General features: G+C 42.6%; 1 protein-coding gene across 1 annotated transcript in view; it reads left to right on the top strand.

The window, feature by feature from the left end:
• Positions 1–14,121, top strand: part of LOC148481849 (uncharacterized) — a 99,569-nt gene extending 85,448 nt beyond the window's left edge. The window contains exons 10-11 of the mRNA XM_088452918.1: positions 3,741–3,920; positions 12,866–14,121. Coding sequence (XP_088309044.1) covers positions 3,741–3,920; positions 12,866–12,885 — 200 coding nt within the window. The 3' untranslated portion in view covers positions 12,886–14,121. The remainder of the gene's footprint in view (positions 1–3,740; positions 3,921–12,865) is intronic.
• Positions 14,122–14,615: the final 494 nt, after the last annotated feature.

Genomic DNA, 14,615 nt, shown 5'->3' on the forward strand with positions numbered 1-14,615 from the left:
GTGTTGGAATATACCTGATCCAGAGTCACCACAAAACTGTAAGCCACACCGGGGCAATTCCGGAACCCCCTGTTTGCAGCACAACACCTATTTTCCATGGAACTCTGGTACGGGTCTATTATAACGGACACCTTTTATTTATTTACTTTTTCATATGAATTTTGTGCTATCACAGCCTACCAGGACTCATTTAATGGCTTCTTAGCTAATCATATGCATATTTATTATTGGCTTCTCAGCTGATTATCCCAGTATTTTGATGTGATTTTATATTACTGTCCATATTTTTATCTTTACTGATTGTTGAAATAAATAAGTTTTATTCTTTATTAAACATATTTGTACTATTGGATGCCTATTCTCTTATTTTTTTATTACATGTTCTCTACCGCCATCAAAATTAGCACTGCCGGCTAGACAAATACGGTATTATTTATTTATTTACGTCACTAGCGGCAGAGGTGCTTTTCTATTGTATATTTCAAGATTTATATTTATTGGGGCTTGGGAGACCCTAAAGTTTAGCACTTCCAGGCTGTTTGTGTATTTTGCACACCTGAATTATTTATCATACAGTATTTATGCCTTTTACCCTTTGACCTGTACACATGCTTCAGGGACCTGGTGGAGAGTGACAGCTCAACTGGGTGGGCAAATTTAACTGCCCACGCAGTTGTGACATCAGCGTAAACTGCACAGACATAGCCAGAATGATTGGTAAGTGTGTATACTTACCAATCGTTAGATAGGTTGGTGGGATTAGTCGGTCTAGTGTATTCCCAGCTTTAGGTCACAGAGATTATGCATCCCTTGGTGCCACCCCTACATTATTTTTTTAATTGATAAGGTGAGTTCATAAGCAAAGTGCACATCATCAGCTATGCTGGGCAAATGCTGCTATATAACTACTGTACATGCTGTAATCAGGCATTACAGTTTTACAGTGTATGTGTAGGAGCAGAAGCCAGCAGACGTGCAGCGCAGTTAGGTGGAGTAAGGGCGCTTCTAGTAGAGGACACAGTATGTGCACCTCCGAGGCATGTGGGTATTACAGTGTATGTGTAGGAGCAGAAGCCTGCACAGGCAGAGTTACTGTGGAGTTAGGTGGAATGAGGACGCTACTAGTAGAGGATAGAGTACACGCACTACAGGGCCCGGTATTGTGGAGCAGGGCTAATTTGAGGCTTCCTTTTATGGAGCGATTTAGTTGAAATTTGATAAAGCAACTGCAACTATTATCTAGGAAGTATGAGCTGAAATTGGTATCACCCTGCTCCATCCTAGCTAGACTAGAGGAAACGTAGCAAACCATAGTCATAATTTCAAAATGCAGCATGTTGACATTCATTATGTTGCAACTAGCAAAATGTCGACATGATAGAAAATGTTGACATGATAGAATATATATCGTTGCTGGTTGCCCAGTGCTTGTCACAACCAGAGTTTCTCGGCATGGTGGTCGACGGGTATTACCTGTGAGGTCACTATGGCGAGGGGCGTCTGGTGGTGGTGCTGGTGTTTGGCGAGGGGCGTTGGCTGTGTGTGGTTCTGTGCGGGCATGTTATCACTTTGGGTTGGTGAGGCCTGGTGGTGCTTCCGTTCTGCTCCGGCATGGCCACCGCCATCTTGCCTCCGGTCACGTGACCTAATCACCCAATCCTGGTTTGTCACATGCTCTCTCTGCCCAGTCACGGCACAGCACTTGGTATTTAGGGAGGTTCAGAGCCTCACTTCATTGCCAGTGCAACATGTTTCTCAGCATAGCTGAGAGAGAGTTCCCTGTGCTCACCACCTGTTTCCTGTGATACGCTACCTGCCTGCCTGCTTGTCTGCTCCAACCCCGCTGGACTACCCTGCTTCCTCCATTACCTTCCCCTTGCCTGAGTACCTGAGTCTGCTGTTCACCCTGCACCTTGCCTCCTCTGACACCCTGCTGGATAATCCTTCCTCAGCCTGCATTCTTCATTTCAGCCACTACACCTGATTTCTCCAGCCTGTCATCAACTGGACATTTCCCTATTAACCAGTCACTACCTGGACAGTTCCCATTGTCTGCCACTACCTGGACATTTTCTATTAACCAGTCACTACCTGGACATTTTCCATTTGCCGGTCACTAACTGGACTTTCTCCCATTATTTCACCACAGCTTCCAAGTGCACTTAGTGCTATACCTGGACTTTAGTTTTGTCATATTCATGTCTACCAAACCACTCATTAAAGGTTCTACATTTTCATTTAAATCTGCTTCAGTGACTGCTCCTATCACCACCCCGGGCCCACAACAAAACCAGAACCTCACAGTGCTGACTTACCTGCTCTTGGTGGCTTCAGCGGCTCCTGAGGTATCTTCTGGGTCCAGTGGTCATGTAAATTTCAGTTCCATTGGAGTCATCTGACAGAGCGGTGTACCGGTGACTACACTGGCTCTAACCCTATTTCCGTTCTGAGGATGTTGACATCATAGCTGTCAACATAGTGGTGTCAACATTACTATTGTCGACCTAACCAAGAACAATAGTCAGCTCATCTTTCCAACTGGGTGAATTCACATCATTGCATTTAAAAAAATAAATTATAATTAGAGATGTACGCAAAACACCCGTGTTTTGGTTTTAGTTCTAATTCATCATTGTGTTTTGGTTTTGGTTTTGGCTTTGGCAAAACCACTCACAATTGTTTTGGGTTTGGATCTGTTTTAAAAAAGAAAAAATCGATAAACCCGGATTTGGTTTTTCAATTTGAGTTATGAACTGACGGCAGACCAGAGCCAGAACTCTTTTCACTTGGAACTCCGAAGTAATCCCAAACTGCAACATGATTCAACTTGGAACCCCTAAGTTCAAGTGTCTCCATATTTCATGAACACCGAACTGCACATCTCTAATTATAATTAGTTAAATTTCCAGTCTCTATCCCAGCTTCCAGTAATGCCTGAGATGAGAGTCAGTGAGTTACACTTATACCACCTTCTGCTGCTTCATCAGCCGGTAGAGAGGGTGTAGCCTGAGAAGAAGAAAAGATTCTATTCTGTATCTTCTCTCTTCTAACTGTACTAATCGCATGGCCACCACAGACTGGGGGGTCTTCACCAGAATGTATTATAGTATTGTGCATCTCCATTGTATGGTTTACTTCAGATGAAGAATGGTGTTGTCTAGTGGTCATACATTGTACACACTGAGATGCTCTCTATATTGTATATTACTCCCAGCAATGCTCTCAGTAATGCACTCTGTATTGCATATTGGTCATTAGTGATTAGAATAACTGCTGCATTGTGCACACTATACTATATATTGGTCATTATAAAGCACTATAGCATTTATTGTATATTGCAAATAAACATGTTTTCTGCCTCGCATTTTGATACCTATTTGACTGGATTAAGGGCCATAATGGCCCTCTTCTGAAAATGATCAAGGACCTATTATGAGAAGTGAAGGTGAGGCCAGTTATGTGTGCGTGTGACCAGTGTTGTTTGGGTGTGTACAACCCCTACACTATTGCCCAAAATGTCTCACTTAGTACTTAAAGGTATAAAAATTGCATCATTTTGTGAGAAAAAGAAAAACACAATTTTAATACTTATAATTATGCTGCTATGTTGATGGGTCTATTTCTATGTGAAGGCTTGGAGCTGTAGTCCAATTAATGGGGATGTTCTCAGTTCTATTGCAATCTCCATTATTCACTTTTCTCTCTGGTTATTGGTGACAATGTCTGTCCTTTGTGTGCAGGAAAGGATAATGTGATTGTCGTGGTTGATGATCTACAAAACAGCAGCGATGAGGAGAAGCATTGGATCCAGGACACCCAGCCAAAGATTAAAGAAATGGCTGCAGATGTTTTCCTGTTCTCCACAGATGAAAGAACATATTTGGAGAAACTAATCACTATAAGGAAGATTATCAAAAGAGGTGAGATTAAATACTCTGTTATTTTAATATACTGTGTGTTCTTTAAAAAAAGACTACTATAAGGGAATTCCCCTGGTATTATTTCACATTCTTGTTGCTTGTGATCTTCATTTGAGTGAGCTGAACTGATACAGTAAATTCACACATACATAAATTAGTTGGATGGGAGGGTGAACCAGATCAGAGAGTTACTAAATCTGCCTAGCATCAGCTAAGACTCCTCAAACTCCTCCCTTTTAAATCTTATAGGACCTTGGATGGAGATAAAGTACAAGACAACAATCTCCAAACTGTGATTTTCCAAACACACAGCCTGTGACATGGCAGTTAGGAGCTGATTGCCTGGTACTTAATATCCCATTACTTTATCTGCATCCAAGGCATCATAATTAGACTCCTTAGGGGCCTATTCATCAACACTAAATTAACGTTTTTAAGGACATTTTCCTTAAATAACGCTATTTTAGTATTCATGAGGCCACTTAGCACAGGATATATCACTGATATCTCCTTGCTAAGTCCCCCTGCATTAATTTCCACACTCCCCATTCATTAGTACATTAGTATGGGGATATGGAAATTATGGTATTCATCAAATTCCGAAAATTATGAATTTTCGGAATTTGATGGAGGTACTATCCGCCACTGTGAGGTGGCAAATAGCAGGTGAAACTTACCTGCTTCCAGCTGGACAGGTCCCCCGGCATCTTCCTCCGGCAGTCTGATGCGTCCTCTGGCACCGGAGGCTGGTCGGACACTGTGTTCTCCCAGCAGAACACAATAACTTAAAAAAAACCTTTTTTTTTTCTAATCTATACTGTGGTCTGCTGGGAGACCATGTGACAGACCAGCAGGATGGAGCCGGAGGCTGCTGCACGGACAGGTAAGTGCAGGATGGGGGTGGAGGTGAGCGGGCGGGAGGGGGGGCAGGTGAGCGGAGGAGGGGACACAAACTTACCGCATGTGTAGGCAGTGCTGCGCATGTGCTGGGTTAACGAATTTAACAGCGCATGCGCAGCACTGTTTCCAGCTGCGGTAAGTTAGTGTAGAGAGGGATAACTATCTATTTCCTGAAAAGCTGTCATCGCAAAAATGACAGCTTTTCGGAATAGATAGTTATAGAGAGGAGGAATGATGAATTCCTCTGGTAATTAGGTAGAACTCCATGCGAGTTCTAAACCTAATTACCTCCAGGGAAAGTTTAGTAATGATGAATAGGCCCCTGAATCTTAAAGGGTAAAAAACTGAAACATATTAAAGAGAGAATATACAGAGACTCATCTCATGGTTTAATTTCCATGTTTATTTCAATTCAAAACCTTCAGTCCTACTGAGATGAGTAAAAGGAAGAAAGACTTAAGCTGGCCACACATCTAAAGATTATCTGTCCAACCAGCCAACTAGTTGATTGGTTGGAATGAAAATCTGGTAAGGAATACAATCAGCAATTTGCTCCCAAACACTGGAAAATGGACCAAAAGTGTTGTTTGAACAAATAGTTTAGATCAAACATTTAACAAACTTGTCTGAACGACCCTTTTCATCTGTTTTCTGGCATTTAGGAGAAAATTGCTGATCATCAGTTACTCCCATATGTTACCAGATTTTCATTCCAACCAATCAACAAGTTGGCTGGTTGGATGTAAGTTGGTCTAGTGTGTGGCCAGCTTAAGGGGTAAATTTACTAAGAATCGAGTTTGGTAGAGTTTGTTTTTTTAAAACTCGACTTGCATCACTGAAACTCAGGTGATTTTAGGCTTCTGAAACTCTCAAATTTACTAAGATGCGAGTTTAACTGAGATCCAGTTGGCCGATGGTGAAGCAGATCGAGATATCTCACCTGAGTTGCAAGTTTTTAATGAGATTTCTCACCCAAGTTTGCAGTTTCTTCTGTCAGCAAAGCTCTCCCGAACAAGCAGCCTTCACATATCAGTGAGATGTATAAAGGCTGCTTGTGTTATTCCTGTAAAAAAAGGTTAATTGTAAAAAAAAATTATGTGCCCCCTCCCTGCCCCCAAAAAATTGCATAGCCAGTCCTGGTTCCTAAAAATCCGGGGGGGGGTAACGTTTAGGGTTCACTCGTATTTTAGGAGCCAGCACTGGGCTGATGACCAGTCTTGGTTTTAAAAATAGGGGGAAAAGAATTGTGTAAGGGTACCCCTATATTTAAAACCAGCATTGGACTCAAACACAACACAACATGCCGCACTTTTCGCTGACTTTGCGTGTTTTGGCCATGGAAAATTAACAGGCGCGCCCCGCTATTCGCCATATTCAATTCCAAAAGACATGAAAACGCATCCTGGCGAAACTCAAACAGGCAAAAAGTGCTGTCAGAAATGGGAAAACCAGCCTGACATCCCTCAAAAAATGCACTAACATTGGGGATCAATATAGATGTCCCCGATTAGCCCTAATAAAGATATTTGGGGTTCTTAAGTTGTGACAATTGCTTCTAAATAGCGTCTTTGCATAAGTGGTGAAGAATAGCATTAAGCAGTTTTTTTTTGTGAAAATAAGTAGTCCTGTAAAATTTGGGGTACTTGAAAATGGGTGCAAGCATGGTTAAAAGTCGCTAAAGTGATGTTTTAAAAAACCATAAAAACCGCACCTTCAACAAGAACTTGCAATCAAAGAAACACCTCACCAATACTTGCAGATCCCCCAAAAGTCTATTTCACTAGTTTTTAAGTTTGTACCCCCACTTTGTAATTTTTCACCCACATTTTCAAAGTGCTTTTTTGCGTTGTACCTCATTATTTTTTTTTTTACGCAGTTATCCTTTGGGGGGCTGTACCAAGGGTACAGAGTTGTTTCCCTATCTTTACACCAAAAAAACTGCAATTCTGCACTTTTTTCCGCCTGCTATTCAGAGGCGAATCTTTTTCGCCTATTACATTGCATTTTCGGGTACGTGGAAAGTATTTGGAATTGAATACGGAGATAAGTTTCCGACTGGTGAAAAAGTCGCAATTGGCAATAATTTTTCGCGGATCTTAGCTCTTTGCGGCTAATTGAATATGGGCACTATTCACAATATGAACTCATTCAAAGTCACCTACAGAATTCTAAGCAAACTAAATTAGTAGAGATGAACGGGTCTGGTTCCCAGAGAACCGGACCCACCCGAACTTCCAGATCCGAGGCGAGAATCAAGCTCGGCTCGGGTTTTCCCGTCTGACTCAGTTATCAAAACGAGGCAAAACGTCATCCTCCCACTGTCGGATTCTCACGGGTTTTGGATACTATAAAAAGATACCTGGTCATCTGCGCCATGTCACTACGGCTGTGGAGAGTGTAGTGAAGGTATGCGCTGTGCCATCCAAGAGCTGCTGTATCTGTCCAGGGCAGGAGCTGCTGTGTCCATCCAGGGGTTTCTGAGTCCATCCAGGGCAGGAACTGCTGTGTCCATCCAGGGGTTGCTGTGTCCATCAAAGGGCAGTGGCTGCTGTGTCCGTCCAGGGGCTGCTGTGTCCATCCAAGGGATGCTTTGTCCATCCAGGGGCAGTGGCTGCTGTGTCCATCCAGGGGCAGCTGTGTTCATCCAGGGGTAGTTGTGTCCATCCATTGTCTGCTGTGCCCATCCAGGGATTGCTGTATCCATCCAGGGACTGCTGTGTGGATCAAGGGCAGGGTCTGCTGTGTCCATCCAGCGGCTGCTGTGTCCATCCAGGGGCTGCTGTGCCCATACAGGGGCTGCTGTGTCCATCCAGTGGTTTCTGTGTCCATCCAGGGGCAGGGTCTTCTGTGTCCATCCAGGTTCTGCTGTGTCCATCCAGGGGTTGCTGTGTCCATCCAGGGGCAGTGGCTGCTGTGTCCATCCAGGGGTTGCTGTGTCCATCCAGGAGCTGCTGTGTCCATCCAGGGGCAGGGGCTTCTGTGTCCATCCAGGGTCTGCTGTGTCCATCCAGTGGTTTCTGTGTCCATCCAGGGGCAGGGGCTGCTGTGTCCATCCAGGGGCTGCTGTGTCCGTTCAGTGGCTGCTGTGTCCATCCAGGAGCTGCTGTGTCCATCAAGGGCAGGGGCTTCTGTGTCCATCCAGGGTCTGCTGTGTCCATCCAGGGGCAGGGGCTGCTGTGTCCATCCAGGGGCCACTGTGTCCATTCAGGGGCTGCTGTGTCCATCCAGGGGCAGGGGATTCTGTGTCCATCCAGGGGTTGCTGTGTCCATCCAGGGGCTGCTGTGTCCATCCAAGGGTGCCCAGTGTATAAAAAAAAATAAAAGCTAATAATATAATTAATCAAAAAATAATTTATATTTTTTTTTGTGCTGTACCTGTGTACTATATTATTATTATTTTTTTTTTTTTACTGTGATGCTGCCAGTCAGACTGCAGTGTAATATTCATGCACATATTGTTTGTGACACTGTTAGTGAAAATGCATTGTATTTGTTAATAATATTGTGGCAATGTAAGTGGAAAACACAGTGTATTCGTAAAATATGTTGTGATACTGTAAGTGGAAAATGCAGTGTATTCGTAAAATATGTTGTGACACAGTTAGTGGAAACACAGTGTATTCGTTAAAAATATTGTGACACTGTAATTGGAAAATGCAGTTTAGTCGTAAAAAATATTGTGACACTGTTAGTGGAAATGCAGTGTGTTCGTAAAAAATATTGTGACACTGTAAGTGGTAGTGCAGTGTGTTATTCTTATTCATAAATAATCTTGTGACACTGTAAGTGGCAGCACAGTGTGTTATTCTTTTCTTATTCATAAAAATCTTGTGACACCGTAAGTGGAACCGCAGTGTAATATTCACAATTTTACAATTTAATAACACAAAATTAGCAATAATATAATGCAAATTCTCACTTTTTTCTCAATCATGAATAAATGATTAGTCTACACGCCAACTACAAGACCACAAGAAAATGTGCTAAATAACGTGCGTAATAAATAAAACATAATGACATCACTAACACCTCAGCTGAGAATATTCACATAAACATTTTTAAAAGGTGAAATGAGAGCATATGGTTTAAAAAAGGAATAATGCAGCTAATACTGCTTTCTCTGATATAGTGTCCTTACCCCTAGCTACTCTACCTGAATTTCAGTGAGTCAGAGGGGCAACTCCATGCAACCATATTCCAGAGTGCAGCTGCTCCTCCTATAGCCCAGGTCAGAAGATCTGTAGGGGGTGTGGTGATATGGATGAGAATGGAGATCACATCCACTAAAGTGGACAATGAATCCCCAATCTAACAGGGAGTGCAGCTGTAATTTATACACAACACAGGATGGGATGACGATATAGGTTTGGGTGCTGGTATAATCTGGAGTGATGGTATAGGCTGGGGTAACCAGCATATAGACCAGCATAGATGTTATGGCATCAGTAATCTGCTGTTCAACTGGGTGACTGTTGTCATACAGTACTTGCTCCTCATTGCAAATGCTTGTTTAACAGTCAATTGTTTTTTAAAGTTCTGCACGTAGTCTTTCTTGTCCCCTTATGGGATAAAAATCATCTCCCAGCAGCAGCAGCAACAGTAGCAGCAGGCTAGAGAATTCTTCTGGGGCAAGGACTGATGTGAATGAGTGAAATATTTTTTGTAGATGCCTCCCCGCCTCCCCTCCCCTCATCCCTCATAAATTTGCTTCAGAATCAAAAAAATAAAATAAATTTACTACCAACCAACCCTTCCTGTCCCTGTCTTCAACTACATACATACTCCAACTCCCTCAGGCCTCTTGAATATTAAAAACATTTGTTTCCTGATGTGCCATGTTAGAAGTTGAACTGCTACGTGGTTGTGCTGCCCACTGCTGCCGTTTAGCTTAGTCAGCCAGCTAGCTTGTTGCAAATTTTGGGCCTAAACTGGATGAAAACAATACTGTGAGCTGTAAGGTGGTCAAAATTTACTGGAAACTAGTGGAAATTAATGTTATTGAGGTTAATAATACTGTAGGAGCAAAAAAAACTCCCCCAAATTATGTGATTTTAGCACATTTGATCAATTTATGAAAAAAATACAGATCCAAAACCAAACCACGCAAGGGGCACTTTTGGCACAACCGAATCCAGATCCAAAACCAAAACATGGGGGTCGGCACACATCCCTATAGTTTAGTAGTTTTGTCACAAAGGAATTGGTATAAAGTTGCAGGTCAGCATAATGCGCATGGCACGAGGCAGGGCATGGGGCGTCTTGTGTCCGTACTCTGGACCTGATTTAGGTTTAATCGCAGCAGCAAATTTTTGTGCTCTCAGCTGATGGTTTTTGCTCTGCACAGTGATGCAGTGCACATGTGTGACCCGGCCAGTGCAATCGCAGGCCAGGCGCAGCTCCAGGAACAAGTGATTGACAGGAAGTACCATTTGTGGATGGTGATGGGTGGATGGTCGGCCAAACGCAGGCGTGCTTGTGCGTGTGAATGCCGTTTTATGGACATGCATAATTAAGATGCTGCAACGGTGCACGCAGCCAGAGGTCTAGTTACACACATGAAGTCTCGCTATGTCTGCAGGAGGGTCAGGTCAACCCTTATTGTGGGTATGGGTCCAATGGTTCTCGATGTTGCCAATGTTTCCACTGACTTGCGAGGTATAAGACGACGCACATAAAGGGAAGTGGGTGGTCTTATGTAGTTCTGGGCGTCTGCTTCTTCTGCTGCGGTTGCGTGTGTATGAATCCATTAGCATGTTCTCGCATTGGACGGGTATGTGCGAACGGAGCGTTGCGAGCCATGCTGAATCAGGCCCTCTGTCTTTTGCCTTTTTGCCATTAGCAACTGAGTCGCAGGCAGACGCTCTACGAAATGCTAGCACCAGTAGTCAGTGTGTCGTGCAATGAATTTTTGTCTTAGTGATGCTAATGAGACTTATATTCTGTGAAAACATCTGTGTCAGGCATCTTGGCACAACTAAGTTGCAAAGTCCTTAGTGCCAAACGGGACTATTTGGCACGATACAAGGGTAGCTGTAGGTGGACATATCTGGAAGTGGATTTCTTTTTTGTGCAGGGTTTCAGGAGGGGCTGAACTCACTGTGCAGAAATGATGGGTGTAAGGCAGGATGTCGGTGTTATTGGTACTGACAACATGAAACTTCCTGTTACAGCTCTGCTAGGTATAATATAAACCACAAAGCAACATAGTTTTATTCACAGGTTATAAGATTTATAGGGCTCATCATTATTAACCACTTCCGGTGATGTTTTTCTATGCAAAAAGGTGCCAGTACTAAACTAAAGTTACACCCTAATGCAAGATTTATATTGCCGTCGATATTCTGAATAGTTGCGCAGGTGCTTATTTTATTTATTTTGGAAATTGTTTCACTGATTTCTTCCTGTTTACGGAACTACTTATCAAAATTAATAAATAGACCAATAAAATAAAAAACCTGTGCTGTTACTGTGGACCCCATACTGCCCCATAATAAAAACACTGATCATATGTGAGTTATACTGCGCAGCTAAATGTAATGGGAGCAGAGGAATTGGACACAGAGTTGCTGGTAGTGAAATATCAGCTCTTAGTGATAACAGAATACTAAGGGGGAAGATGTACTAAGCTTTGGAAAGTGATAAATTGGAGAGTGATAAACTACCAGCCACTCAGCTCCTCACTGTCATGTTAGAGGCTGTGTTTGAAAAATTAGTTAGCAGCTGATTGGTTGGTCATTTATCAAACTCCAATTTATCACTTACAAGAGCTTAGTACATCTGACCCTGAGACCAATAATGCAAAGAGCAGAGAGGTCGGAAAGGAACATGTACAACCGTCCAGGACAGAGCAGTGATGTAGAGCGAAATAAATAATGGGATTGGGATCTGAGTAATGACCTGGGCCCCCGCAAGAACACAAGAGTTTAGAATAAGATACAGTGAGAAATATTTGATGATGAGGGTCATGCACAGCTACTAAAGAGGGTGAATTTACTAAAGTGAGAGTTTTTAGAAGTGAGTTTTAGAAGAGATGTTGCCCATAGCAACCCAATCAGATTCTACTTAACATTTAACTAGCACCTTCTAGAAGATAATAGCTAGATTCTGATTGGGTTTCTATGGGCAACATCTGTTCTAAAACTCACTTCTAAAAGCTCTCACTTTAGTAAATTTACCCCTAGATGTCAGTAAGCAAAGAGCAAGACCTGTTATCAACATACATGGGAAAAGACAACCTGACCATCATCATCATCATCAATGTTTATTTATAAGGTGCCACAAACTCCATAGGACAGGACATCATCATACAGAAATGACATACATGAATGTGATACACATAATAACATATACGTGGATACAATTAAGCATAAAAATAAACACGGATGAAATGACACATACAGTAATAACAATATTACATAACATCCTCGGCATTAACATTGCTGAGTATAGAGGAGTAAAGGAGATTCAGGAATATATATGTAATCACAACTACCTAATAGCGGATAACAGAGCTGTGGTTAATGTGGGTAAATTAAGGGATGAGGGAGCAGTCATAGGAAATGGACAGGTGATCAGTTGATTCCACTGCTTCAATACATCCGCGGGATAGATGTGATCCAGGGAATGGGCATCCAGGTAGGGAGGGGGTGATCAGAGGTGTGCCCACACAACGTAAGTCTATTGATAACAGCTGAATCAGTAGTGAGGGGAACCACCATGCTGAAACCTGTATACAGTATATCACAAACTAGTGTCTGTACAGAACATATAGCTTCTCGGGGGATCCAAGACATAGTGAAGAACAAGTGATGCTGAGAACAGCTGTTATTACCATGCCTGCATCACGTTTGTTCATTACTCCCATGTTCCCAGTTAAAGACAAAACAGATAAGTCATCGCTCATCATAGTGCAGTGCTGGGTTCTAACTAATCAGATGTCTTCTTCCCAGGCTATAGAATGTCTGTTGTAGAGACAATAGTAGATAAGGTTGTTGATTACCATGCACTGATAGACCTGGCTAATGCTTCCTTCTCATTCCCTACAGGTCCCACCTCACAAGACTAATCTTCCTTCACATGGGATGGATGCCAGTATAATGTCATTATGATTTATCACCATCACTCTGGTACCATGTGCTCCTGGTTATGGGCCAGCTCACCTGGATGTGAGGATCTACCATTACATTACATTAGAGACATCGTGGTCACTGGGAGTATAGACAGAGTGAAAGAAACTCTCCATAGACCGTCTGATCACATAGGGCCTCATTTAGTTTTACTATGTTTAGAGTTAAATTTATATTGCACTTGCAGCCATGTGTGCCTGGCTAAATTCATATGGCTTATAAGCAGTTAGGGCAATGACACACAAGTTAAGCACATCGCTTAATGAGGCGTCCTATTGGGGTTACGCGTGTCTTTATACACAGATGCGTTCAATTTCTCACATGAGTTTTAGTGGAAATCAGCCCAGGTTATATACTGTAGTGCTGGATATGGAAATTCAGGAGATACCTCTTTACTTCTATTTTCTTATATATTGACAATGAGAGATACAACAGTCATCTCATCATCATCATCAACAATGTTTATTTATGAGGCGATGTTTAGTGTACAATACAGAAATCAGAACAATATATCATGGGAGATGACCAGACATGGCATAATTAAATTCCGTACAAATACATGAAACATAAGGTAAAGATGGCACTTCCCAAATGAGCTTACCATCTATGATTATTAACTTCTTTGTCAACTTCCTTATGTTGTATATTTTTTCCTCAGCTGCTCTGACAGATTGTGCTGGGGAAATAGATGGGGATGATGGCTGCTGTATGCTGTAATCAGTGCTGCGCATGCGCTGTTACATTCACGAAAGCAGTGCATGCGCAGGACTGTCTACAGCTGCCTCCGGGTCCGTCTGCTGCTCTGACAATGTGTTCTCCTGACAGAAACTTTAAACTTTACTGTGTTCTGCTGGGAGAATGCAGTGTCAGAGCAAGGAGGAACCAGGGAACGACTGAGCAGGCCAAGGAGGACCTGCCCAGCTGACAGCAGGTAAGTGTAACCCGCTGTACGCCGCCTGAGAGTGGCAGATAGTAACACCATCAAATTACCAAAATACATAATTTCGGAATTTGATGAATAGCATAATTTCTACATCCCCATACTAATGTACCCATACTAATGTTCTAATATATGGGGAGTGAGGAAATTTACGCAGGCGGACTTAACCAGGAGCTCCTCCTAGTAATAGAGGTTGGATCTGCACTGTGCTTCTTCTTGTAAGATAATCAGATACAAACATAAATAAAAATGATTATTTTAAGATCTTGATTTCTCCGACTGGTGACACATTATTGTAGTGTGTGTACAGTACATGTTTCTTTTCTATGTATGAACTTTTCCTGCCAAGCCAAGTACTGCACCACCCTCTGGACAAACATTTGGTAAGTTGCATCTAATCATTGAAGATGATTCTGGCGGTGTGATAACATTAATGTAATATTGTTTCTGCTGCTTACATGCTGCAAGAGCAAAATTACAAATCATTCTGACTGGAGCAGTGCTTGTCGTGTGCTGGTTTGAAATGGTATGTCATACTGGCACTTCACTTCGGCACCCATCCGGTGCTGGGACTCTCATTGTCCCAGCACTGGTCAACAAGCGACTGCTTGTTTAAATTTAGCTCCAGCCACAAGCCAATGATGATTCACAAACCAGCAGACAATCAGGGACAGCCACGTGGCCGCCCCTGATTGGCTGCAGGTCCCCAAATCGTCATTTGCTTGCGGC

Source organism: Taudactylus pleione, unplaced genomic scaffold (genome assembly GCF_031769625.1).
Source record: "Taudactylus pleione unplaced genomic scaffold, aTauple2 ptg000559l, whole genome shotgun sequence".
NCBI lineage: Eukaryota > Metazoa > Chordata > Amphibia > Anura > Myobatrachidae > Taudactylus > Taudactylus pleione.